The following is a 26797-nucleotide window of genomic DNA, read 5'->3' on the forward strand; positions in this document are numbered from 1 at the left end:
GCGACTTGCACCCACCCTGCTCTCGAACGGAACGGCATGGTCTATTTATTCCACTGTTAGAAACAGCTGGCTCATGTCTGATGACGTCATTGCGCACCCTTGGGCTAATTCTTGTGGTCAGGGCAAGATGAAAGCCGTTTTACATAAGGCAGGAATAGGTTGTTCAATTCTACAATTGGCGGAATATCACGATCACGCGCTTTGGTATTAGTTATGCATTAATATTACCAGTCGCTTACCCACGCCCTATGCATCGAATGAATTTACTAAATCTAACGCGAAAGCGGTGACCGAAAACTCCCTTGCAAACCCTCTTTACATTTTTGCGAAGCGTGGTGACAGCCATTATGGTAACGCCTCTTGATACCCAGCCGTTACTCTGCAGGCTTCATACAGGACGTACTAAATTGGCATTCCTACCTATCTCTTGAGATAAGGGGTATAAATAATATGTTCCTAAGCCTCTAATGCTCGTGGAACCAGTGCGTAAGTTGTTAATTTTGCAACTGTTTTTGGTCAAGCATTCTTGGCACATGATGGTGCCACCGGGGGTGAGCACAACCTCCTTTCTGCGCTTGACCTTCCTGGTCCCTGTTCTTAGCTCGTGCCTATTTCTAGAGCTTAGAGTGGGTGACTATAACAAACCGCCTGAACAGCATGATTTATCTGACATGCCAGAAGGAGTAATTAAACGATGCTGTCCAGTTCAAACACCGCTGCAACGTTTACTTCTTTTTATGCGTGTTAACAACCAGTCGAACTGACAACGCGGTCACGGCTCAGCTACTGTTAAGTCGACAACAGCGCAGACGATTCAAGGTCGCAACACCAAGCGCTGTGGGTAACATGGCTCCCCCTGGTGGCCATAAGCCACTGTTGTCGATGAAGCAACTGCAGAAGCCGTGTGAAACAGTGCTGGCGGGATTAGACTGGACACAGTCCCAACTTGCATGCGCTCTAAGAAGAAAGGTGTAAAAAGGGAGTAAAGCTGTTTTCTAGCGCACTCCCTCTTATAAGAGGGAGTGCGCTAGAAAACAGCTTTACTCCCTTTTTACACCTATATAGGCGTATTCATGTTTATAGAGTAAGCCTGCAATGCAGCATAACCAGACAGACGGACTGTGCCGACTGTGCACTCCGAGTGCGCCCGTACAGCCAACGCCTCAACGCCGCCCTATGTCGCGCGCACACTCTGACTCCAGCGTGACGACTCCTGACGCTCACCATGTTTGCGTACTTGGCCGACTTGAGGCGGAATTCCTTGGAGGTGGAATTGAGCAAGCTCGGGTCCCACACGTCGCCCTCGATCACCTTGACTGCGCCTAGGAGGCGCATAGCTGCAGGCAGTGGGGGAATGTAAAAGAGGGTATTGAAGAAAGGACACAGACATGCATGCAGTACATGCGCATAAGTAGGCGGGGCTCTGAAAAGCGAGGCACGGTGCTTTTAAAGACAAGAAAAAAATGTGAAATGCCGTGCCCGTGCCAGATTAATTGCGTCCTGCAAGTGGTCCCGCCTCTTGGCTCGGTGGACGCTATAGCTACTTGGAGCTCAGAGGCTCTTTTACATGGTAATATGACCGCGAGCGTGGGACGGAGCACTGGCTTTGAAGAGCTTGGCTTGAGTGGTCGACTCAATCGACTCCAGCCTTTAAGCACTTTCATTTTCTCTTTTTCCCTGTCTCTAGGTGGGTCATTTCAATACCCAATGTGGCTGTTCGTTGCCAGTGAAGTTTCCTCCTGCCTTTTGCAGTGGGCAGTAGATATGAGGGGCCACCTCCTAACCTTTTCAAAGAGATATAAATGCATGCCAAAAACTTGGTCAAACTTACATGGATGCATATGTTGACTGGCCATCACTGTCGGGAAAGGAGGGAAAGGGAGAGGAATAGAAAGAAGATTAGCGTAATAATGTATTTCGCCGTCAGCACGTCTGCTTGCAAAAAATAAAATATCTCAAAACTTAAAAAAAATTATAAAGCTAACGTTATTAATTTGCTAAAAGAATGCTGCCTGTTGAACAGTAAGTTTCATTGCGACGATCGAGAAACAGAAACAGCTTCACGACCCGTTACTCGGGTTACCTGCAGTAATCACGCAATAGTCGCTTGAAATGCGAACACCGGACAGACTGTAAGAAGCTCAAAATATCGAGAAGCGCTCGAAGCGACACTGAGGTACACTTTCGTTCATAGCAAAAATCGATTCTGTGGATCTTTCTGGCATCGCGTCACACCCTTAAAGTGGAGCTTAAGTGTCCCCTCGAATTTTCATTCCCCTCTCTCCTTTCTGTGCAAACAAAGACTAGAATCTTGTTTTGGGCTTGTTGTTCAGAATGCATGATAAAGACATTCACAACAACAGCAACACTGACTACGTGGAGATAAACACTTTTGCGCGAGCAATGCCCTTCCCGCTCTCTGCACCCCTTCGTTGTATTCGCGAGTGTACTGTTACCAGATAAGAGCACTGACCACTGAGGTAGGCGCACAGCGCCACCAATGCTCCGCAGAGCAGACCCGAGGCGAGCGCAGCGACCAGCACACACGGCCACGGGCAGCAGCGTCGAGACCGGTGCACTGCCCAGGGCCGGCTGCAGGCTCGCAGGCCCGCGTGCTGGTGCTGGTGGTGCCTGGTACCACAAGGCCCGCCGCCACCCCGCTCGTGGTCGTCGTCCCACACCAGGTAGGGCGCCTTTCGCTGGAACGAGTAGGCCAGGAAGTCGTCGGCCGCGCACGTCGTCGACGACGGCAGGGAGGAGGACGTCGCTAGCCGGGAAGGGACCGCCGTCTTCGCCGACCCCGCACCGAGCCCACCTCCCGCCGACGTCGTCGTCGTCGTTGTGGTCGCGGTTCCGGAGGGCCTGCCCGCCGCGACAACCGCCGGGAAGTCTCCATCGCCGGCTCCCGCCCCGGGCAGAGGGAAAGGTGAGAAATCGGCCGGCTTTTTCTTCTGCGGGGGCGAGAAGGAAAAGGGAGAGAGAGGGTGCGTTTTAGCCGACCAGTGGTTCCTAAGCACAGTTTCATCGCCAGGAAGACACTCAATAAAAACTTGCTCTTGTGTAGGTCAGTGAGCTGGTCGATTTCTTAAAATGATCACCTTCAACATTTTACATCGCATCTCCTGCAGAACGCCATTTATGCTCTTGTCCATCACCAGTCCCATCTACTGCTTGTTTTCGAGTGTTCTCCATTCTCGACTCTATTCTGCTCATTATCACGTGATTAGATGTATTGTCTATACCCGCTTAGTATAGACCTTTACATGTGGCGAGGGAGGTGCCCAAACGCCTCCTCTGTGGGCTGTTACAAACCGGTTCCGCTGCCGCTTGCTGACGTCAAGTGCAGAAAACAGCCCAGCGAGCAACATGGCGAAGCCCAGGGATCCTTTATTAAACAGGTCTGCAGCGGCTCTCAATGCAATCGATCTCCTCAGCATTCCTACATTAGTGCTGCGGTTGTGGTCTTCTAACGATCTCAACCTATAGCAAGTCCCCTGCCCCACATTCCAGAGCCCCCGTTCCCTGCTACCAGATAACCTCAACACTCAGATGTGTTATATGCTAAGCTTACAAACTTTCTGCCCGCATTCTTTTTCTCTTTTTAACTCCCGTTGTAAGCTCAACACGCTTAAGCAGAGAGACAAAAAGTTGATTGTGCTCTTTTTGTGTGTGTGGAATGCTATGCGTGTGCTTCGATAATGCTGTACTCTGCAGAGTGCGAATTTCTGGAAGAGTTGATTATGCTCACTGTTGTATTAAGAACTCATTCTTAATCTCTCGCGGCGGTCGTCGGCGGAGAAGGCCTCCAAGGCACTGCTCCGCTTCTTGAGAACTTCTGGCCTGCACGATAGGCTGTGACTTCAACGAACAGTGACGTTTTAGAGTGATTTAAATTTTCTGTTACTCTCCTTTATCTTTCTTTTTTTTATCCCCTCACTCCTTTCCCCCCGTGTAGGGTAGCAAACCGATTATTATTTCGGTTAACCTCCCTGCCTTTCTTCTTCTACATCCTCCTCCTCCTCCTCCTCCATTCTTTATCTCTCGGTGGCGAGGGGTGGAACCTCATTATCATTTTTAAATAGGCCCTTACGAAAGCAACGGTACATATGTCATAAAACAATGACAGGAAGCGCTAATTGACAGTGTTTTAATCGTCCTCGCGCCTCTTATCTCGGATGCCAAGAAAACGGAATCTTTTAGGCGGTCTCACGAACTTGCGCATGCGACATCAGCCACTAAGAGTGGTCCTTATTGTTTTGAAACTCTCGGTAATCATGCAGGAAGCTTCTTTTTTTTGTACTGTCGATTTCGTTTACTTTTTTTTTTATGCGCGGGTGCACCATTATACAATATATGACAAGAGAAGCCAGGTGATGCAAGGTGTTCCATAGTATCTTCGGAACAATTAGGATCCGCGGCGGGATCTGTTTCTTATGTCCCTTCGTGTGCCCAGGGAGCTAGACACATCCGAAAAAGAAAAAAAGAACGAGTCAGTAAAACGATAAAACAGAAACGGATCACCGCGCAACGAAGTTGCCAAGGCGCTTTCGCGTAGGAGGTGGCCGTGCCTCGAATGGCAATCGAGGGCGTAGCACGGTTGGGAACAGCGCTCCTACACGGTCGCTAAAAGGCACCGGTGCTGAATACTGATTCACCGAGTCTGGCCGCCCTGTCCGGCGGAAGCAAGTGCAAGTGGTATATACGGGGCCTGTCCCCGTAACGAAGCGACCCTCATTTACGGCCCGAAGATTCCGCAATCGAACAGCTTCCGGTCTTGGCGCGCGAAGAGGCGTCGCTCAAGTCCAAAGCAATCTTCGGTCGCGTGTTGGCGCTGCTTTGAATAAGCGCTGTGCGAGGGTCGCCCGACGTGAACAGTGGGTGGAAGATTCTTCAAACGAGCTCGCACTCCTGGGTCTACTGGATGTCTCGCTTCAACGGGCATATGTTCTTGTCGGTGTAAGGGACAAGCCACGAGCTACCGTTAGTGCAGTATGCTTTGTTTTTGTTTTTTTCACAAGATGGGGAAGAGAAGAAGGATGGAGAAAGCGCTGCTTTTAGTTTGCGGCGTCACGCGCTATAGAACGTGAGCGGCCTTACGTTTGCAAACGTCAAAAGCCGGTTGACGCAAGGACTCGGAAGGCTTTTAGTTGCTTGAGTTCAGTTAAGCTTGTTACGGGTTAGCACGCTTGCGAATTTAGGTCCATATGCTGTCTTTAAGTGTGACTGCGTGAGGATCCCGATCTGCTGTTTTGAATAGCTGAACGTACAATCTTGGTCAGTAGTCTTAAGGCCAAAGGCTTTTCGCTTCAGCCCCATAACAGAGCCATCACGGCACTATGAAATGACCACAGGACCTTGAGATGTTAGCAGAAGGTTTTTTCTGGATGCAGAGAAACTTCCTGCTTGACTTGTGTTTTAAATGATCCGCTATTCACAGAGCATTCTAGGGGCATTCATTTCGCTGCAGGTGAACGCTGTGGCCTTAGGACTTTTGACCAAGACTGTACCTTCTGTTGCAAAAGTTCTCAGGCCAGATTATGTGGCCGAAAGTGCAGCGAGCTTGTTGTACGGTGAGGTCGTGGTTGACGGCATCTGTCGTCAGCGACAGATGCGGTCACCACCTTTCGAGATGGCCCCTTGCAGAAGCATTGCTTTAAAAACGTATGATGATGTTTTTAATTTTCGAAAGTATATACGATGTGTTTTATGACGCGTACTGCAGGAGCGAAAAGCGCTGGATGAAATTTGACGTACCACGATACTTCAACGATCACTAGTAAGATTTAGCGTTTTGGCTGCATAGGCAGATATGAACTCACTACCTCGGCAGTATGGCCACAGTGGACTCCAAATCCTCCTTCCACTCTTTCATAAGCGGAAGAAAGATGTGGATGAGATGAGGGAGGATACTGGCATTCTATAAATTCCAATTTTTATGAAGGTCATTATATGGAGCATTTAAACGACACTCAACGTTTGAATGGGTGAGCCATTTTGGCGCGATTACAAGCGCAAGCTCACGTATTCCTCAAAAACAGCATTGTGTCAGAGCTATCCAGTGCTTTTTATACTCTCTCTCCATAAATTTCGATGTCCTTTAAAATAACTTTTTTTACAAGTTAATAAGATTCCTATATCCAGACTGCAACCACTTCCACCCGAAGACCTCCTAGTCGTCCGCTTGAAATGACGTCATCACAGGACAAGGTTACATGACCAATGGTCATCAGTCACGAGAACCATTCAAACTCCTCGCATTGTACAGGCCATGTGACATGCTTCACGTAACATGGCGTATAACTGATCGCTCCTTCTATTCGTTTTTTATTATTATTAAGTAATTGTACGCGCGAACTGACGAGGAAATGAAGCGGCAATGGGCGAACCAAAACAATGAGCAAAAGCGAAATTAATAATCGTGCTACAACAGCGCGACACGCGTACTTCGGATGCGGGACGGGCAAGTGATTCGCTATCAGCTAGGGGACATCAACCAGCCAGCGGGCCTTTAGAACGAGAAGAAGAAAATAAATTAGTCACTGGGTCGCCTCGCGCTGTTGAACAGCTCGATTTCACACAATTCCTGCTTCTGCTAATAAAAGTTGCGCAACGCCCCAACAAGGTGATCGATCGCTCATTATGCAGCAGACACCTGATGTAATTATTGGGATCAAACAAGACAAGTCTTCTGGCTAACGCGTATACTCACACATTTTGCCGTGAGGCTAATGTATTTTTTTTTATTGTACTGAAGTAGGCAGCCAATGATGGCTAAATCGCGCAAGCGGCTTATGTAATCATAAGCTTGTAATTGTGTGCAGTGCTGTAGAAGCTCAGGAAGCGCAAGGGTGCCGAGCTTCAGCACTCTGAGAAGCAACCTACTGCCTGCCAGCGTTTGAATTCAACGTCGTTGTGCCCTCGTTAGAGCCCGCGAACATTATGCAGTGCAAAGCTGTTTTCTTAGTCGTTTCTAAAAGAGCTTAAATGTGACCGGAAATGGCCTATATGGCTAATTTGGTTCCTGTTTAGTGTAGCAACTTCGGGGCCAAAAGGACGACGATGAGCAGATACAGTTAGCTTCAATATGAAAGGGAACACATATTATCCCCCTTCTACCAATGATCACTCCATAAGTATGTCTGAAAAGACCAGTTTCTGCTTTGTTATAAATAGTTTTTCCTTGGGCAGATAACGGGACATTTTCAACTTCACTGCAGAAGTAACAGCAGGATTCGTTCCTGTGTGCAAACTGCACTGTTCTCGTTCGCCTTGGAGCCATTTGTATATTGCAGTGTCCTACTCACAACTCTCTTGTAAGTGCCAAGTTTCTTACGCAATGGTATTATTTGTAACTTTGAATTGAACACGTAATTTGCTTTGCGCGTATGTTAGTACATACGATATGTTGACACGGCTTTTTGAAAGCACACAGAACCGCGCAGCATATTTCTTGAAGAAAAATTTTCAAGAGAAACTGTTAGGCTGCGGCTGCATCCTTTTGTTTTTCATGCATTTGCCTGAATTCACGGCAGCGCCATGCCTTGAAAAAGTTAAGTTTTGATATGGTACACTAATAATGCGTTCTTCTTTTCAGGCTTGAAGAGGATATATACGGCGTGCGCTGTATTACACTGCACTTGAAGCACTACCATTTTAGAAACATTTGGAACAACTGTTCGAGATGCACTTCTTCCATTTAGACAAGCCGCAGGCTCAGTTTCGGCTGCACGGAATTACATCTGGAAAATATGCAGTGTGCCCAGGACGATGCAGACGATGGCGCCGCTCCGATGTCACGCGTCCTACCCAATTACGTGCACTCCTCCAGTTCATTATGTCCGTCAGCCGAGGCCATCACGACGCCGCTGTCACCAAGCCGATGTCATCGACGCAAGCAATTGCGCTCACGTCTTTTGGAACGGACCAGTGAACTTCGGGTCACTGGGTCGATGAAGAACGATCGATGAACACGGCGTAGGTGTGGCAAGATAATCAACTCTCTTTACCCGCCTTAATAAAGTGTGGCAAGATAATGGGTACCTGTCACCCCGTTAACAGCGAAAGTGTTTCCTTCCGTTCTGCGACATTGCGTGCCAACACGAATTCGGCCTGGCGATACCAACATTTCCACCATCGCAGCCCACGACCTAACGGCACTGATATCAGCGCTGATAAGGTTACTGAACACCAAGATGCCACTGAGGTAAGCTTCTGAGTTTAGATTTTTTTTTTAATGCGAAAGCATTGAACGGCTATGTCGCGTCATCAAAACTTGTCCGCACGATTGTGCCGTCCAGTAAAGATAAATGCGCAAAAGTTTGAATGTGTTAGATAGTGCGTGATGAGATCTTGCTGTGGGAAAAATTTTGTTCATGAATTTTAAGTAGTAAATTAGACCCGAAAATTGCAGTTGGACGTCAAGATAGCCATGAAGGTCGATATAGTACATGGACGTGAGAATAGCCAAGAACGTCGATATAGTACGTGGACGTTTTGCTTTCGCATTGCTCGAGTGCGGGTCGCCGCAGTTATCTCAAAGTTTTTTTTTAGTAAGCAGCAGATATAGGCAATAAGATATGCCGGGTTGTTTGTTTCATACTCATTCATGTATAATAATAATAATACTGATGAAGGTGCAACTGCGCGAAAGGGTTAGGACAATATGAAAGAACACACACTACACTTCGAAGTGCTTCTAAGTGTCGTGTGCGTTCCTCCGTGTTGTCCTAACCCTTTCGAGCAGTTTTTTTTTTTATTCGAGCTGTTTGCCATTAGGCATAATGAAAAAGGGAAAGAAAGTTATAAAAAGGAGTGCAAACAAGCCTCGCTTAAAAAGCGGCAAAAGTTCGCGATAAAGCGATTATCTTGAGTCCACTTGCGATAGTCGTCTGGAACGTCCCATCGCAGGCCAACCTTTCTTAGGAAGCGTCGTCTCACGGAAGCTGTAGCTGTAGGCAGCCTGCAATGAAGTTTACCGAGTCCATCGCAGCGCTGTAACACATGGGCAGGCATTTTTTAGGCGCGCCCGTAGTGCTTTTGCGCAACCCTCGCCTGCGCGCTTATTATATAGGCATGAGCTTCCGCGCTCTGTCCAAGCCACGCCTGCCTTGCGTCAGCTATCAGATACGCCGAGAGAACCTAGGCAAGGAGTGTTATCAGCCAAACGCGCCCCTCTAATCGTTCAAAATGTGCTCACGCGTCTTTTGCGGACCCAGCGGCTGACGGCAGCAGTTTTTAGGCGCGCATTGGAACTGCAGCGCTGCCTAGGCACTACAGGTTGCCTATAGTGTAGCTATGCGGGAGAAGCTTCGTCTTCCTTTTACGTTTATTTATAGAAGGTCAGGTTTAAAACCTGACGCCAAGAGTACTAGTTGCGTTGCTCGAATTATCTTGCTATGACGACGAAGAGCTTCCAGCTATGCCTGTCCTCGTGCCGGACGTGACTCCGTACACCTCGGAACTTATGGGTGAGTCTTCGAGAAATATTTCTCAGTATCATCGGGACCACTACGTGAGCCCGCCTTTTACAGCACGAAGGGAGGGGAAGGGAAGAAGCTTCGTGCCCCCCCCCCCGTGCCCCACCTTTTTTTCCTCGAAAGAGAGGAAAGTTAAGGAAACGGAGGGAAGGCAAGGCAATGTGCAGAAAGTATGCGTTGTCCAATGGCCCTGCCACTGTGATACGTCACACAACTATAGCCCTGTTTCGTCTTCCGAAATCCCAGCCGCTCGCTATTCGATGCTTCGCGCGTAAGCAAGCAGAAAATCGCTCGGCGCTTTGGGCAACTGCCCAGAGCACAGGTGCACCCTCTAGTTCGTTCGCGTCTTTGCGAGATCGTGGTTGTTACCGCCTTCGAACGCACGCCGATCTCGACCTTCCCTATTACTCCCCTCTCCCCATCTCTCTCTCTCTTTCTTTCTTTTGCTTTAGCTATCTATGTCGGTCGCAGCGACGTACACGGGTGACAGTAGTGTACGCAGGTGCCAGGGAAGAGTTCGGGCACGCTTCGCTTTAATAATGACGGGCCGTGTGGGTCGCGCGCCACATAGCCGACGAGCGTAATTCACGCGACCCCATCACGAAGCTGTCCATCAGGAGTGGCCCGCTGTCTGTGCTGGAGCGCCGATCGCCTTATGAACGGAAAGGGAAGCGACTCACGAAACAAACAGAGTGTGATTAAAAGAAAAGAAAAATGAAAACGGCAGTCGCCCTGGAGAAAGTGCGTGTATAGCTTTAGTGGAGCACCGGGCAGCGCGGCAGCAAGATGGGATGGATGGAAGGTTGGATGGAAGTGGGAGGCGAGAGAGGAGAATCGGGGAGGGGGAAACGCGCGCCCAGACGCTGTGTAAGCTGGCCTACTTTTCGCGCGCTGTCGATAAGCGGCGCGCGAACGTTTTTCCAGCGTCGCCTCCGTCGTCGTGGTCTCGGCCGCGCGCGTGGTTATGGCGGAGGCACAAGCTGAGTGCGCGGCGGCTTGCGGAGGGGCGCGCCGAGAAACCACGCCGCGGCTAAAGTCACTGGCCGCGGCGATCCTTCCGCACCACCGTGCGGAGCGGATGGCCATTACGGAGAGCACGAAGCACGCGCGAGGATCGGGAGCAGCGTTCACGTCGCCGACGCGACGTTCGCACGGACGTTCTCTTTTACGCAGCTTGTCCCCGATATTCGCGGTGCACGGAATGTTTCGCGTGTTTTCAGTGCGCTGTAGGAGAAGCCACGCACGTGGACTTGTCCAGTCTTTGCAGGGGGCTTACCACTCCGGTGTTATGCAACGAAACGTGTGCAGTAAAACGGTTCCAGTTTAATGGTCCTGCTTTACCAGCATGCACCGGCTGGTAAAGCAGGTTGGGGCAGTGAATGTGAATATAATTTAGTAGCCGTTAACGCCGGCAGTTTGGGGAATGAGTGTGGCGTCCTGATTGTAGTTTTAAGAATGACATTGTTTCGTTCGCCTTGCAGTCCTTATCTAGGCGCTATCTTTTGTTCTGGCTCGACTGCCGGACACTTGAGAAAGTATGAAATGGTATCTTGGCGATTGAACTGCTTGATGCTAACTACTGAAATGCAAGAGCTAAGTAGGCATCTTCTTCCAGATGTCAGCACCGTCCGAAAGCGATCATGAATGTGTGCCACAAATATGATAGTAGATGAACCGGATGAAAGAGCATAGAGGGGTGGTAAAGGGGAAAGAGGGGGATTCCTATACCGGCATAGGATAATAAAAGGTTTGAGGGAGCTGCCGGAGCAGCATATGTATCAGGCCAGCTAATCCGCACTAAGAGAGAAGAAAACGGGGAGTGATAAATGTTGAATTGAGCACGGTAGTATAATGCAGTAATACAGGCGATGCACAAAGGCCGAAATCGTTATAGAGGCATCCCTTCAGAGATGCGTGTCCTCACCTGTGTCGCATGCGTACCGGAGGTAAGCGCAAAAATGGTGCATATGTGGGTTCCGTTGTTCGGATAAATTCGCGGCGCTATAGTTCTGCTTGTGAAGCTCACAGGTTGGGCTGTCATCTAACGCCTTCTTTGCTCAGCAGCTTACCTTGGCCATAGCGCTCTGTACTGGCAAATCTGTACCTGTCTGTCAAGGGCGCTGGTCGCTGCTCCCCGGATCCGATGTTCTACACCCTTGCGATACACCCGTTCAACATCAACACCTCGTCCTTTTGGGCAAACCGGAGCGCACCGAATTCCCTTTTCCAGGCCTCCTCCGTCAAGGGCCCCTTTTACACGTCGTATCAATACGCGCTCGCTTCTCAGGCACCGTGACTGGCTCCATTGTTGTGCGTCCTTTGCGATCCAGGCAATAATGGTCACGGGGCGTTGACGTGCAAACGGCGTGCCTTTATGCGCCCCGCTGTACTAATTGTGTGCAGTGCCGCAACCTGCGACTCGCGCATTCATGAGAAGGGGAGCGTGTTCACACAAAGAATCATTAGGCCTCTGGTTGTTGTTTTTGTTTAAGTTAGCTGCACCTTTGTTTATACACCTTTAATGTGGTTTACTTTGGTATTGGTATTGTCTAATTTAGCAAACTCAGAAAGCGACTGACATCAGGGTGCCTACTAATGGAACTCGTGGAAGTACCACGATGTGGAGCGCGGAAGGAGACGGTCGTAACGCGGCGGTGCTGTAAGGATGACGCAGTGCTGCACGGAAGTGACGCAGTAGAGAGTATGCACATGCATGACGCGACGCTAGGACAGGGCGGTTTTTCTTTTGTCGTCGACGGCGTGAAAGCGTAAGGACGCAGCGTTTGGAAAACGTGTTTCGTGTAGAAACCGCGCGCCGCTGTCTGCGGGCGATTTCACCTTGACTGCTCCTTTCCTTACTTTTGTACTACTTTGCGCCCCGCCGACAGCACGAGTGAAGGTATAGGTGTTGTCCCTTAGCGACGGACTGCGAGAACTTTATACGCAAACGACTCCTTGCTCTTGCGGGCGACGCTTTGCAAGGACTTTGCAAATCAATTATGGTCTTACGTAATACGTCGTTTTAAGGCGTGCTGAGCTGAAATTCTGTTTCTATGGTGCACTCTAAACAGAAAAGAGTGAAACGGGAGTGAGCTGTCCAGTTTACCCCCCTTTTGCTCCCGTATAGCAGTGTCTGTGCTGAGATTGTGCTTACCGCCTGAAAATTCGGGTGGATCACTCGCTCCTAGATGACGGTGACGTTTCCGTGGACGCATCAAGCTTTAACGGGCTGATACCGAGGCACACCATTGAGTGGTTGTAAGTTCGAACTAAATACCGTCAATCATCGACATGGAGGACGAATGAAGATGTGGAGCGATCTACTTGTAATTTGCGATGCATGGTGTAGGACAACTTGAGACCTAGCTATAGCAGACAGCTGTTTGTGGTTCAAACATAAGAACGGAGTTTTATATTCAGAAATTAAATAGTTAAACGTTCGCAGAGTATAGAAGTTTTTTCTTTTAACTTTTTTTTTTCTAAGTGACCCACGTACAGGGAGTGTTTACGGCTTGCAGCGTCCCCGAGGTAAGGCGACGAAAGTCACGCCAACTGCCAACAATATATCGGCGGCTTTAAAGAATAAAATCAATTTTATCCTGAATGCAGCGTTAATTATGTTTTACAGAGTGTGCTTCATGCAGCGTGCTTAATGCAGGAAAGGGGTGTACGTATACAGAGAGCCATAAGGGAGATGACGGGCATACTCAGTCCAGAGAATTTCGTTCGTTATTTCCAGGTCGCACTATAGAGGACAAACCTTTTCGCAGCGTTCCTTCTTGTTCGGACATCGATCAGTTCTCCCGACAGAGCGATTAGCTCTGGCTAGAGGAGCTAAACGATCTTGCCGACTCTTTCGGACCTACACACAGGCATATGGCGCGAAGAAATTACTTTGCGCACCGCGCGCCCTAGATTCCTCGGTAAGGGGTAGGGCAGCTGCCAATGCCTTCACTGCGCTGGCTCGGCCTGTACGTGATACGTGTCTGGTCTACGCGCGGTCATTTCAACCGCTTGTTAATGCGAAAACAGTTGCCCTGCTCCCAGCGGCGGCTATCACTCGCCAGGGCGGACCCACTATGCAAATGCCGTAATGATAATTTATTTCGTATATCTGACGCGGCAGGCAAACATGGAACCGTGGCGTGCGGGCTTCTTGTTTTTCACTGTTTCGCCAAGGCTGTCGCGCTGCGGGAGGCCCGGAATCGACAGTCGTCTAACCGACAGTCGGTTCTGGCGCAAGTTTTTGTTTGTCACTAAGGCTTGCTTCCTCGCTTCTCGAAGGCGAAACCATTTACTCCAGGGTCACTATGCAACTCTATTCCGGACCGGCCACAGTGGTTACAGATCAGCGTGAGGCAATGAGGCAGAAGTGTGCGTGCGTGCGTTTGTGTGTTTATGGTTTAGGGGGGTTAGCGTCCCAGAGCGACTCAGTATATGTGGGACGCCGTAGTGAAGGTCTCCGGAAATTTCAGCCACATGGGAATCGGCGGTAAGCAAAGGTCGCACGCTCGAGAATTCGTAGTCAGGTGTTACAGAGTCAAAAAACTATTGTATTCCTGCACACTGATCTGTCACGTGTACGTTTTTGTACACCTGAGTAGCAGCCAGAGCTCTTTGAGTTTACCACATGCGAAAATCCGCCTCGAAACCTGATTATTCCCTTTAGCCACTTCGCGATAATTCACACATGAAGACGTCAGCTAAGAACGGCAAGTAAAAACTGTCGCCGCTTGTAGTCATTAGCTTCAAAGGCAATCAAAAGTTAAATGTGTTCGCTTTTTCTGGCTGCTCTTAATTTACCTCTTAGTCTTTTATACATATGCACTTTTGTTCCCGGAGGAACAAAAATGCATCGCTGTAACAGTTTGTTCAACTGATCTTTCCAGGCACCAGGGCGGTTATCAGTCACTCCTGATAGCCGTCGCGGTGGCTTAGTGGCTATGGCATTCAACTGCGGAACTCAAGGTCACGGGATCGAATCCCGGGTGCGACAACCGAATTTCGATGAAGGCGCAATGCAAAAGACACCCGTGTGCTGTGCGATGCCAGTGCACGTTAAAGAACCCCAGGTGTTCGAAACTAGTCCGGAGCCCTCCACAACGGCGTCCCTCATTACCCGTGCGCAACTTCAGGTCGTTAAACCTAATATATCGAAGTTGAACCTTGTTATAAGGAAGTTGAAGGGACCGGCAATTACTACGTTACAGCCGCAGCTTCGTTATAGCCCGTTCTGTCCGAGTTTCTCTAGAGAATGGTCATTCCTTCGTTATATCAATCATTTAGTTATCAACCGTTTCGTTATAACGAGGTTCGACTAATGTACACGCAAAAAGGATCGTCACGAGACGTGCGATCGTGGAGAGGTGTTCAGTTTGGCTCAGCCACGGATGCTCGAGTACGCCGACGTGTACGGCACGCGCAAAGTGCGGAATACGGCAAAAGAAAGCGAGGGAGGACATCCGGGACGAAAGGGTCGTACACGCTGGCTGTGCCCAACCTCCGGCCACGAGGGCTCGCCTCTGAACGATCTTCTTCTAGCCGAAACGTCGCTTTCTGCTGTTCACTCGGTCTTTGCCCCGCATTGTCGTTCGGTTTGCTGGGAGCCGGAACAGTACGGCCGCGTCCAGGCATTGCAGCGGCGCATGGGCGGAGCGCGCAAAGGAAGAGGCTCGATTGGCCTGGCAAGCGTAAAACGCTGGGTGTTCCTTCTTTTCCATAGTTCTTTTCAAATTACTCGCCTGTCACGTTGGAAGGATGCGCGCATCACCGTCTGTCCAGAGGAGGAAGGGGGGGGGGGGGGGTGCACAAGCGGAAGTAAGGTGGCGTTGGCAAGAGCCCACCAGAACAAGCGGGAAGGGTACGTCGGAAAAGAAAATGCAGCTAGAGGTTAAGCAACATCAACAAACGCTGCGTACACGCTTGGAGGGGTTGTTGAGGGGGCAGACATGCTGAGGAGAGGGCGGGAAGGTTGTATGGGTGAGTAGTGGGGCGGTGGGAACCAAGCACTGGGGCGGGGAAAAAAAAAAAAAAGAGCGGTTCGGGTAACAGTCGGGAAAGCCGAGGCAGTGGTCCGTGACGCAGGAAGAATTCGCGGCTCGGGCGCCGCGGTTTCCGCCGGTGCCTTATGTGCGCATCCCTTTGGGCAGTGAACTGTGGAAGCCGCGTTGTCTCCTTCAGTGGGTGTGATGTGTACGGCGGCAGAGGACTCAAAGAGCGTAGTAAGCCGCCGCTTTGCGGTTATGGGGTCGCGGTGAGCAAGGCATTGAGAAGAAGAAAAAAAAATTGGTCACAGGAGGGGTTTTCGGAATCGGTTCATGCTTTGAAGCGCCGAAGGACTAGAAGGAAAACTTTGTATCGGAAGTTCAGTTTTATTCAATACAACATTTCTTTTTATATGAAAAAAAAATTGCTACAGCTACAGAGCACCACTTCTGAACATGAGTTGTCTGACCAGACGGATACTTATTCCAGAATACATGTGAACGTTAGTTGGTTAATCGCGTAACAAGTTCAAACAGCGTGTTTGATTATACTGCCCTTCAAACACTCCATTTGAGGTAAAGTGTGGCACGGGACGCTGCAACCAGCATTGCTCACTTTAGCAGTTCGAAAACGTGCTGCAGGTAAAGCAGACAGGCATGGGAGTGAATATTTTCAAATATTTTCAATATGCATAAAAGTGATCCAATATGTATATAGCCATATAATCACTTTTTATGGTGACATTGCAAAGTTACGTATTTTTTTAGGCAGGAGCTCCTCACAACCTCCTAACCTTCGGCAGGTTAGGAGGTTCCTTCAGCTTTTACTTCATTAATCTTGTGCAGCTGGGTCTATTACGAGGCGAAACAAAAGTACTCGAGAAAAATAAACTTTGAGATCATTGCGGCGATCCGCTTTGGAGCAATGCGAAAGCAAAACGTTCGCATACTATATCGCCATTCGTGTCTGTTCTGACGTCCATGTACTGTACTGTGGCTATGTTGACGTCCACACACTATATCATATCGATGTCCATGACTATGTTGTCACACACTATTTCGACGTCCGTGGCTATTTTGACATCTAAGTGCATTTTTTTGCGTTTTCGCCTATAATAAATTAACCAATCAAATAACACCGACCTAATTTTTCCCACAGCAACATTTTATCACGCACTACCTCACACAAACACATTTTCACACATTCATCTTCAGAGAACGACGTAATCGTGCGGACGAAATTGCGGACACTTTTTGCTGACACCCCAGACCCATATAATGCTGTTACATTAAAAATAAAAGAAAAGCGTCGCCTTTCGATTCGCGCCGTCGCCCGCGGAGATCGTTCGAGTCTAACGCACTTAGCGAGATCTTTCCGGTAGGCGGCGTCTAGCTCTTGTTCACCGCGTATATCCGCCGTCCTTCTCTCCTTTCTTCTTTCTCTCCTCTGTTTGTTTTTTGTTTTTTCTCGTCATTTTGCCTCACCTCCGGTTTTGGGAGACCGAGCTTCGCCGCGAGCGAAGCAGGAAAGCCGTTCGGAAAGAGCGGCGATCCGCTAAACGCTTTCGGCTGTGAATGATGCACGTCCTCGTCGCGCAAAGGTCACGGCTGAGCCGTCGACTCTGTCCCGGTCTCGTAGCGTTCTGAACATTCTGTCCGGACTGCGCTGCTTACGCTCGTATATACCGTATCTACTCTCGTAACGAACGCAGTCGCGTGACAAACGAACCCTTACGTTAGTCACAGAATCCGGTCAGTTTTTAATTGACCACAGTGTAAGCTTGACCCTGTGTAATAAACTCCATCATCGTCATCAGCCTGGCTAAACCCACTGAAGGGCAAAGGCCTCTCCCATGTGTCTCCAATAACCCTGTTATTTGCCAGTTGCGGCCTACCGTATCCCCGCCACCCCCTGCCAAGCTTGCCTTCTCTCGGAATCCACTCCAGCGGTTGTCTTGCCGCATTACGTGCTCTGCCCAAGCCCATTTCTTTCTCTTGATTTCGACTGGGTGTTCCCTCCCCCACTCCGCCCGCTTCCAATCTGTTAAAGCTACACCTACGTATCATTGTTCTCTCCATAGCTCGCTGCGTTGTCCTTAAGCTGAACCCTCTTCGTTAGCCTCCACGTTTCTGCCCCGTAGGTGAGTTAAGTTAATGAATGTAAGTGAATGAATGTTAAATTTAACGAATTTCGAGCATATATTTCAAAACTGTTCGCAATAAATTGACTTTATAATGCTGCTTTAATCATGTATAAAATAGTCTACAATGGCAGAAGAAAAGGCAAAATTATAGTCTTGAACTAAATATGTGCGTGGAATAAAACGACACATGACATGGATGTAAGCAGGACTTTAGTCGCCATAATAATTCAGTTATGACAGCTGCGAAATATTGACAATGTTGACATTCAGCTGCGAAAACCTGAGGGTCCATCTTGATAAGTAGGTCTGCGCTATATAATGGGCTGGTTTTAAATCTTCTGAGTATGATTTCTTCCTCTTCAGACAGCTTTTTGTGCCTTTGTGGGTAAACCCCTCTGCATAATCTGTAGTGTTGGAGAACGTCATGACAGGTAATCAGTGGCACTTGTTTCAGCTCTAGCTGTCTCTGCTTGGGAAGTTTGATATGCAGGATTGCCGGCGTTGGCATGTGCGCCATTATTCCGTGGTACACTCTAAACACGAATACATGTACTTATATGGGAGTAAAAAGGGAGTAAGTTGTCCTCCAGCGCACACCATTTAAAGAAGGGTGCGGGCTAGAGGACAGCTTTACACCCTTTTTACGCTTTTCTGTTTAGAATGGACCATGCGCCGGCGTCAATCTGCCCTATTCTGATTTTGTCTTTCTTATGAACTAATATATATGCTCCGCGTGTTTACTGATTACTCCTCTCGCGAGGAGTTCCTTCATGCTGCTTGACAGTCTGTAACGACTGTTTTGCTCGTCTGGACAGTGACAGCTAAGGCTGTGACAACTTATGGGTTGTCCGCGTTTTGATTTCGACGGAAGCGCATACCACTATGTGGTATTCATTATCCACAGCCACTACCGTCATATAGCTCCGTGCGCTGCTGCGTCTGTATATATGAGCTGGAGATTATTTCCGTATAGTTTTTATAGTGCTAAATATTCATGCTTTCGTGTGTCGAATCGCGTCCTCTCCTTTAGTCCATTTCTGCCCGTTGGTAATTCTCCCTATCATCCCGAGCACTTGTCCCGTGACCTTAGTGAGGTGCTTGTTTACAAAACCTTGGTCACAGCTGAGCACACCATGGACCCATTTAGTGCTCTACTGAAACTTGCATTTGCTTCCCCTGGTTCGCAGTAGAGGTCTAAATGCGTGACCTTTCCAGACCACCTTCTTCACCGTCTCAACCACGCGCACACGGAGGAAGACTCACCGCGTGCACTCTTTCCGTGCGCAGATCCGAGTGGGGCTTTCGCGACAGCGTCTGGTCTGCCCCCCAGGGTACGATTCCTAGCGCGATTGTGGCTGCAGTGGAAGACAACGGTCCTGAGTTGCACCGGAAGGCATGCTATAAGCGCGCCGGCAAAGGTCACGGCCGCGTCTGGCCGGCAGCAATGCCGCGGTCGCTAAAGCTGCCGCATCTGCGGCGAGGCGCTGTGCAACGACTTGGGACATCGCGAAGAAACAAACGACAAGTACAGAAGTATGCAGGGCGGGCAGCAAGACAGAACCGGGAATGCATGCATGGAGGAAGCGAGGGAGGCGGTTTAATGATGCGAGCGATGGGCGCGCGCATCTGCGGGCGCATCTCTTCCGCGTCCGCCTGTCGCCGATGCCCGCGCGGAGTGCTGCTGTCGCGAGATTGCTCAGCGGAGCGGTTAACGCCTGCGCCTGCATCGGATGCGACCCGTGTGTGCGACCGAGCTGGTGGCGAACCTCTTCCGGGTGCGCTTCTTTGTGTTGGCTTTGCGCGACTTGTTTTTGGGTGCGTATAGATGCGGCGTGTACGTGGGAATCTGCTTGAACGCCGCCTACGTTCTCTGAAGCGCGTAAACTTCGCCGTTTATATGGTCCGTGAAGAAATTCGACACCAAGAAAAAGAGAAGACTGAAGAGAATGAGGAGGAAATAGAGACGAACGCAGGGCAACTGCTTTTGCGCTGACTATTTTTGTCTTATCTCCTCCTCACCTACCTGAGGTTAGGTTAAACTTCCGTACACTTGCGCCTACTTTTTTTTTTTTTTTTCATGGCATTGCGGTCGAATTTTGATGGGGACGAAATTCTGGAGACCCGTGTACTGTGCGATGTCAGTGAATGTTAAACAACCCCGGGTGGTCGAAATTTCCCGAGCCCTTCACTACGGTGTCCCTCATAGCCTGAGTTGCTTACGGAAGCTTATGGGGGTCTATTCTTGTAGTAACGCTCAAAGGGCTAGAAGCAGTTGTCGCTCTCTAGCACCAGCGTGCCAGCCCTAGCAGTCAGAGCTGTGACCCCCAACCCGCGGTGCGGTGAGTCGCAACCACGGCGGGTTCGGGCCAGAGGGGACAAACACGAGTATGCTACTCGGAGGAGCGTTTATTGCTCCCGAGCAATACAATGCAGCAGCAACAATACAACCGCCGTAACGAGCGAGGATGTTCCGCTCGCGTACGGGGGTGGAAAACACAAAGGGCAGAACGCACGCAAAAATGTGGGGGAAGTAGGTTCCGCTCACCTCGCGTGGTTCCTCGCTCACGGCCCGCGGCGGTCAAGTCACACACGGTGGCCGGGCGATAAGGGCAGCGGTCTCCGTGGCAGATCTCCGATCCGTGCGTGTGCACGGCTCCCGCCAGAAGACGAGCGAACCTCGGGAGAATCGCGTCTCCTCCCGGGCTGTGGAGAGGAGGTCTCTCCGTTGTAAGAGGGGAAAGAGGGAAAGTCTCCGCGGCGGGGAGCGAAAGGAAGCGGGGGTGGCGAGAGTGCCCTCCCTCGCAAAACCTCCCGAACGGCGCGCGCATAGCATCGCGTGATAATTACTCGCGGCCGTTACAATGGGGCAGGGGATTCATGTGTATCCCCACATCCCCCCCTCCTTAAAACTGCCCTACGGCCGAGAAGTGACCGCGTTCACACAAAAGGTTATACCGAGTGGGGCCGGCGAAACACCGTTTAACTTTAAAAGCCAATAAAGAAAAGATTAAGCTCACAGCCAGCAGTGCCGTCGTCGAAAGCCGTGGACGCCCGGGCAGGAAGGCAGTGTAGACGACCGCCATGGACGACCGTGGAGCCCAGGATTGAAGGGGGTCGATGACCGCAGGTCCCGTGAGTCGGCCAGGGCAGCTTTGCCGGGACGCGCGGGCGGCAGGCAGGCTCAGGGCAATTACGCACCGTGTCGTAGCGTACGGCCGGCCCCCACTCAGCTGGATGAACCGCTTGCTCTTGGCTCGCCCTCTTTTCCTCTCGTTGGGGGGTGACAAAGGCGCGCCGACCCATTTTCCCTCTGTCGCAGAGGACTTGCGAGGCGGGCCCAGCGGGGCACCAAGCTTCTCTTGCGGGCGAAGCCGCTGCCGCGGGGACAGGGGGACTCCAAGGCGGCCTCTCTGCTGCAGTTTTCGCCATGGTAGACACAGGCCCCGGTTTCCCCGAATTCCTGCTCGCTCGTCCCGCGGCCGACCGGAAGCTGTTCTTCTTCTGCGCAACTTGGTGGCGACAGCGGGCTCTTGGCTCCGGAATGCGGCAGCCTTCCAAACGGCCTGGCTCTCGGTGTTCGAAGCTGCAACGGTCGTTGCGGCGTCCGCTGGCTCTTCTCCGGGCACGCTGTGAAGGCTGGCCTGCGGCTGCAAAGCTGTCTTTTCTTTTTAGTTACTTTTAACGATTTACACAATTTTTTTTTTCTTTCAGTTAGTCTAACCCCGCTCGGTCTTTTCCGAAGAGAAAGCGTGTGCTTGCTCCGGAAGCCACGGTGCGAAATATGGAAGGGGTGTTCCGTCCATATTAAGCAGGAGAAATTACTCCCTGCGCGTTGGTCAGAGTTGTTTCTGCCGTGGGCGCAAGTTGTAACGAGGCGCCGGGCTCTGTTGTCGAGCCTTGCGTCTCGGTGCGGCTGCCTGTTGGCGGGGGAGGGTGTTCTCCACAGGCCACTCGTTCCCTTTGGCACACGTCGCACGAGCGGGCGTAGCGTATCGCATCCCGCTTCATGCCAGGCCAGGTAGCGAGGCGGCACAACTTGAGGTAAGTCTTAGGGCCACTCGCATGCCCAGCTATCCACGTGTCATGAAAGTAGCGTAAAAGTGCTCCTCTCAACGTGCGTGGAATCACCACCTTGAAGGACTCGTGTGTATCCTTCTCGGAGGGGATATATCTCAGCAGGATGCCATCGGAGTCGAGCAGATAGGAATCCATCGCGCTCACAGCATTACCAGCTGTTTTCGAGCGCCCCGCACGGACAACAATACCAGTTGCCTCCATGTGCGCCGCGGCCGCGCCGCCCGGCTCCCTGAGCCCGTCGAACACTTTTCGACAAAATGGATCCTCCCGCTGTGCCTCCAATAGCTCCCTTCTGCTGAAAACGCTCACCACGGAACTGACGCCTTCCAAGTGGTTCACGCTTTCGCCCTGGGAAGGCGGGGTGTCCCTTTCCTCGGGGCGTTGTGTGAGCTGCGCGGCAGTCGCGCTGCTCTGGCTGTCGGGCGCGGCGGAGTGGGCAGTGTTGTTACTTCCCAAGCCGTCAACGGGCGCGCGCGAAAGTGCGTCCGCCACCACGTTGTTCTTGCCCCTCCTGTAGCGCACGGTAAAGTCGTAACGCTGGAGGTGTAGCGCCCATCGCGCTAGGCGTCCGGACGGCTCGCCTAGGCGTCTCAGCCAAGTGAGTGCCGTGACCAGGATGTTGCTGCTGAGAAGCCGTATTGGACAACCACAGCAGGGATTGGATGTCAATCCCGCTCGCCGCCATGGCTAGTCTGTGTGTCGGCAGTCGCTCACACAGACACTCGGTTTGTCACACCTCTGGCCCCACGTTGGGCGCCAAGAATATGGGGGTCTATTCTTGTAGTAACGCTCAAAGGGCTAGAAGCAGTTGTCGCTCTCTAGCACCAGCGTGCCAGCCCTAGCAGTCAGAGCTGTGACCCCCAACCCGCGGTGCGGTAGGTCGCAACCACGGCGGGTTCGGGCCAGAGGGGACAAACACGAGTATGCTACTCGGAGGAGCGTTTATTGCTCCCGAGCAATACAGTGCAGCAGCAACAATACAACCGCCGTAACGAGCGAGGATGTTCCGCTCGCGTACGGGGGTGGAAAACACAAAGGGCAGAACGCACGCAAAAATGTGGGGGAAGTAGGTTCCGCTCACCTCGCGTGGTTCCTCGCTCACGGCCCGCGGCGGTCAAGTCACACACGGTGGCCGGGCGATAAGGGCAGCGGTCTCCGTGGCAGATCTCCGATCCGTGCGTGTGCACGGCTCCCGCCAGAAGACGAGCCAGCCTCGGAAGAAACGCGTCTCCTCCCGGGCTGTGGAGAGGAGGTCTCTCCGTTGTAAGAGGGGAAAGAGGGAAAGTCTCCGCGGCGGGGAGCGAAAGGAAGCGGGGGTGGCGAGAGTGCCCTCCCTCGCAAAACCTCCCGAACGGCGCGCGCATAGCATCGCGTGATAATTACGCGCGGCCGTTACAATGGGGCAGGGGATTCATGTGTATCCCCACAAGCTTAAACCTCACAAACCAAACCAGCATTGATTTGTCGTATTCTTTTCGATTGATTTATATACCCAACTACAACAACGGTAAGGTTACGTGTTTTCGTAATGAGCCTGCATCTTTATTTTTCTTTTTTATTTGGCAGAACATATAGCTAACACGAGTATCGCCTTCGCGGGTAATTACGTCAGGTTTGTTGCTATTTTGTTTATTGACTTGCTGCGCGCAGGACAGCTGTACCTGACAATTTATTTAAAAACACAGCACTGATTGATTAACTTATTAATATATTAATTCATGCATTCAGTTATTCCTCGCTTCTTTTCTTCTTGTACGCTTTCTTTCTTTCTTTCTTTCTTTATTTCTTTCTTTCTTCCTCTCTCTCTATTTCTTTCTTTCCTTCCTCCTTTCTAGCTTTCTTTCTTTCTTTAACTAACAATGACCATTACCATCGCTGTTGTCACCGTTGTAATGTGTGCCTTGAGGCAACGTTGAGGTAGTAGTTTAATTTAAAACCAGGCGGCTACCTTAAACTCCGATCATAATGAACAGATGCAAAGAAAAAGGTCTTACCGCACAATATTTGCCCTACCTGCTTACATTGAAGGGCGAAACGGGTTTCCGAAGCCTATAGCAACAAAAACCGCTCGATCGAACGCGGTCGCCTCGAATTTCTCCGTTCTGCACTCCCACTCCGTTCTCACCTACGCGTGCACGCCCGTCCGAGGAGACAAAGACGCCAGCTAACGAATAAACTAACAAAAGAGCAAACTTTCTCACAAATGCCGGGAGGTGAATGCATAAGCCTTCTCACGTAACACGCCTCCGCAAAGCGACGCCAAAACGCGCCGTATTACGGCTTTGCTGAGCAGACGCGGTCTCGTCAAGACTTGACAATCGACGCGTTTGGAGCTGCGCGCCCCGTAACGCGGGAGCGCCGGCTTTTCTGTACTGTCGCACGAAGGTAGCGGGCCCAGACAGGTAAATAGCCGGCCACCGAAACGGCGGCTGTGCCTGTGAAGACAAAAGCGAACGGACAGCGATCGGGGCCAAGGCCCGGCTCGGTCTTGTCCGCTCTCCTCCTCGAAGAGCAAGCAGGCCACTGTACGCGGACACATGCGGCTGTTCTTTCGCTCTCGAGCGCCGAAGGGCGTCTCCCCCTGTCTCTGCATGTGCTGGTGCGAGTGAGGGAGCAAATACGCCGCGTGTGGGTTTACATTCTCAGTCCACGGTTTTCAGTAGATATTAATATCGCAGGGTACACAACTCAAGAACGAAGCGGAAAACGCCAATCAAACTGTGGTCAACCCCCTTGCACCTGAAAGCTCCGCGGTGACACGCTGATGGGTGAAATGGGATTAAGCAGGGGGGGGGGGGGCAGAGGCATTCGCCGCTTCCTTCTGGAGATTGTATCCAACTATAGTGCCTGGGATGCTCGTTGTCGGACGAGTGAAATTGGGATTCAGGCTAAGGTGAATTGATCTTAAAGACTCAGACGAATTATGCCCTGTTCGGTCCAAGAGGACATCGCAGGCAGACATATTGACGAAAAAATTGCACGAACATGCTCGGAAGTGGTTTAAAACAACAGAAAAAAAGCGTAAGAAACCACCAGTGCCTCCAAACGTATAGAAAAATTGACCGTCAGTGTAGTTCGTTACTTGTACGACTCCTGAAATACAGGTTATACATTTTGTTTTAACCGTATGCAAGGCTGTTCTGCGTACGAGCCGTGTTTAGTAAGTTTAGCCGTATGGTGTTTGGTGTTTGGATATTTTTGGGAACAGCGCGGAGAAACGGGACAAAAGACCACGCCTCGACCATCCGAACTTTGTTCTGCCTCTTCCCCTCATGTCCTTGCCTCCGTCCCCCTTTTTTTTTCGCTACGCGCTTTTAATGCGGATAAGAGTTGTCGTCACACCAAAATCCCGCCGACGTCCGGTGTCAGGAGATTCGCTGACTGGTCGAGAGAGGTCATGTGACCTTGTGACGTCATTAGAACTTGCCCATCGGGTTGTGAGCAACCTAGGTAGAGAATCGAAGTAAGAAAACTGAAAAAAAAAAGCGATATATGCAAATGTCGGCACCATTAAAGCATAACCGATACTTCATACTACAGCTAGCAGTCCGAATATATCGTTTGATGGACCGACAGTTTAAATGAAACTGACGCGAACAGGCACAGAACTTGCAATAAGCGCGCGACAAATTTGAAATATAATGCTGTCGCATACCACTCTCAAAGTGACTTAAGCATCCCCATAATTTCGAAATGCACTCAGTATTGTCATTTCTCACGAACGCAACAAATGCACAGAATCGAGTTATCAGCGCGCTGCCGAAGGTTGAGCCGATTTCGTGTAACGCGCTTTCAACCGCCGCGTTTCGCCGTGATTGATCGTCGCGACGTCCAAACCTAGAAAACAAAAGACCCGAAAAGCAGAGCAAGTAGGCTGGAACCAAACCCCGTAATCGATGGCGTGCACTCCGAAGGCGAAAGTAACTTGCTTTTCAGAACGCAGGAATTACGATGTTACGCAATCACAACTCGTCTCCTCACACTTGTCCTCCTCGCAAAAGGGTCACGAATGCACTGCGCTGAGAGACTTTAATGAATTACGTACAAACGGTCGAGTGAACGCATTCTCCCATGCTCGTTAGAGCCCTTTAGACCTAGTTCCACAGTTTTGTTTCTGTCTGGTCTCCATCGATCCGTTCATTCATCACAGTCTTTCTTCCGGGCTTTTCTTTTTATTTATTTTCAGGCCTTCCCGAGCACGTTCAGCGAGCTGCGCTCACTTCCTGGCTCGCCTGCACGCCGTACGCGCACGAGAAGAAGCGTGGACGCTGCGCCTTGATCCTTTCTGTGAGGCGCCTCGCATCCGCGGCCGCACCCTGTAACACTTTCCCTCCGCGTTCAAGCAGCACTGCCCCTCGAGTTCCGCAGGCTCGAGGATGCACATATACCTAATTCTCTGCACGAAAAATAAGATAGAAGGTCTGCCTGAGCCTTGTAACCAGCGAGGTAGCCACCCTGCGTGTGAGGAGTGGGTGGGAGTCATATGTGTCCGGTATACGGCCAGGATGGGGGAAGGAGGTGTGGAACAGTGAGGGAGAAGCTAAGTGGGCCGTTTATGTGCGGTCGATCACACGTAGAAGATAAAAAAAAAAATGAGGAGGCCGGGGTAAAACAGGGAAACTGTCTTCAGTCTCGTATAAGCTGCCGCTTAGCTACAACACGGAGCTTTCAACACGGAGTATTTGGTCGATGACAAAACAGATAAGCTGCAATTAAAGGACAGCCCAGGGGACTTCTGTGAACGATACGGCAGCGGGAAGCGTGCGTAGAGAGGAGTCGAGATTGTTTTTTTGTTTTTTTTTTCATCGCAAGCGCTTTCGTTCTATCTTTCTATCTATCTCTCTTTCTCTATTGGTGAGGCCGTTGCTGCTGTTTGTGTACTGCACTGCACGGATTTAGTCAAACCTGAGCGAGCAGGGAGAGGCTTAGCTGCTTGGCCGGTCGGTCAATTCGATCTCGAGGATCGCCGATCCGGTCTCAGCCCCGTAGCCAAAACGGAACCGAGCCCTTTCCCTATCATACGGGGCTATCGCGAGCCTGCCTAAGCTTGCAGAGTGGGCTAAGTTGCTGTCCGCGTCCGCTCGCCGGCGTTTCCAGCACCGCCGCCTCTCTACGC

At 50.7% G+C, this 26797-nt stretch overlaps 1 protein-coding gene across 1 annotated transcript in view; it reads right to left on the reverse strand.

The window, feature by feature from the left end:
• LOC149358312 (uncharacterized) overlaps nt 1-26797 on the reverse strand; it is a 67942-nt gene that overhangs the window by 23663 nt on the left and 17482 nt on the right. The window contains exons 2-4 of the mRNA XM_089570355.1: nt 2474-2951; nt 1832-1858; nt 1225-1337 (exon numbers count right to left, since the gene is read on the reverse strand). Of these exons, the coding sequence (XP_089426481.1) occupies nt 1225-1337; nt 1832-1858; nt 2474-2951 (618 nt within the window). The remainder of the gene's footprint in view (nt 1-1224; nt 1338-1831; nt 1859-2473; nt 2952-26797) is intronic.

This window comes from Amblyomma mixtum, chromosome 2 (assembly GCF_055824585.1).
Source record: "Amblyomma mixtum isolate Tamu chromosome 2, ASM5582458v1, whole genome shotgun sequence".
Taxonomy (NCBI): Eukaryota; Metazoa; Arthropoda; class Arachnida; order Ixodida; family Ixodidae; genus Amblyomma; species Amblyomma mixtum.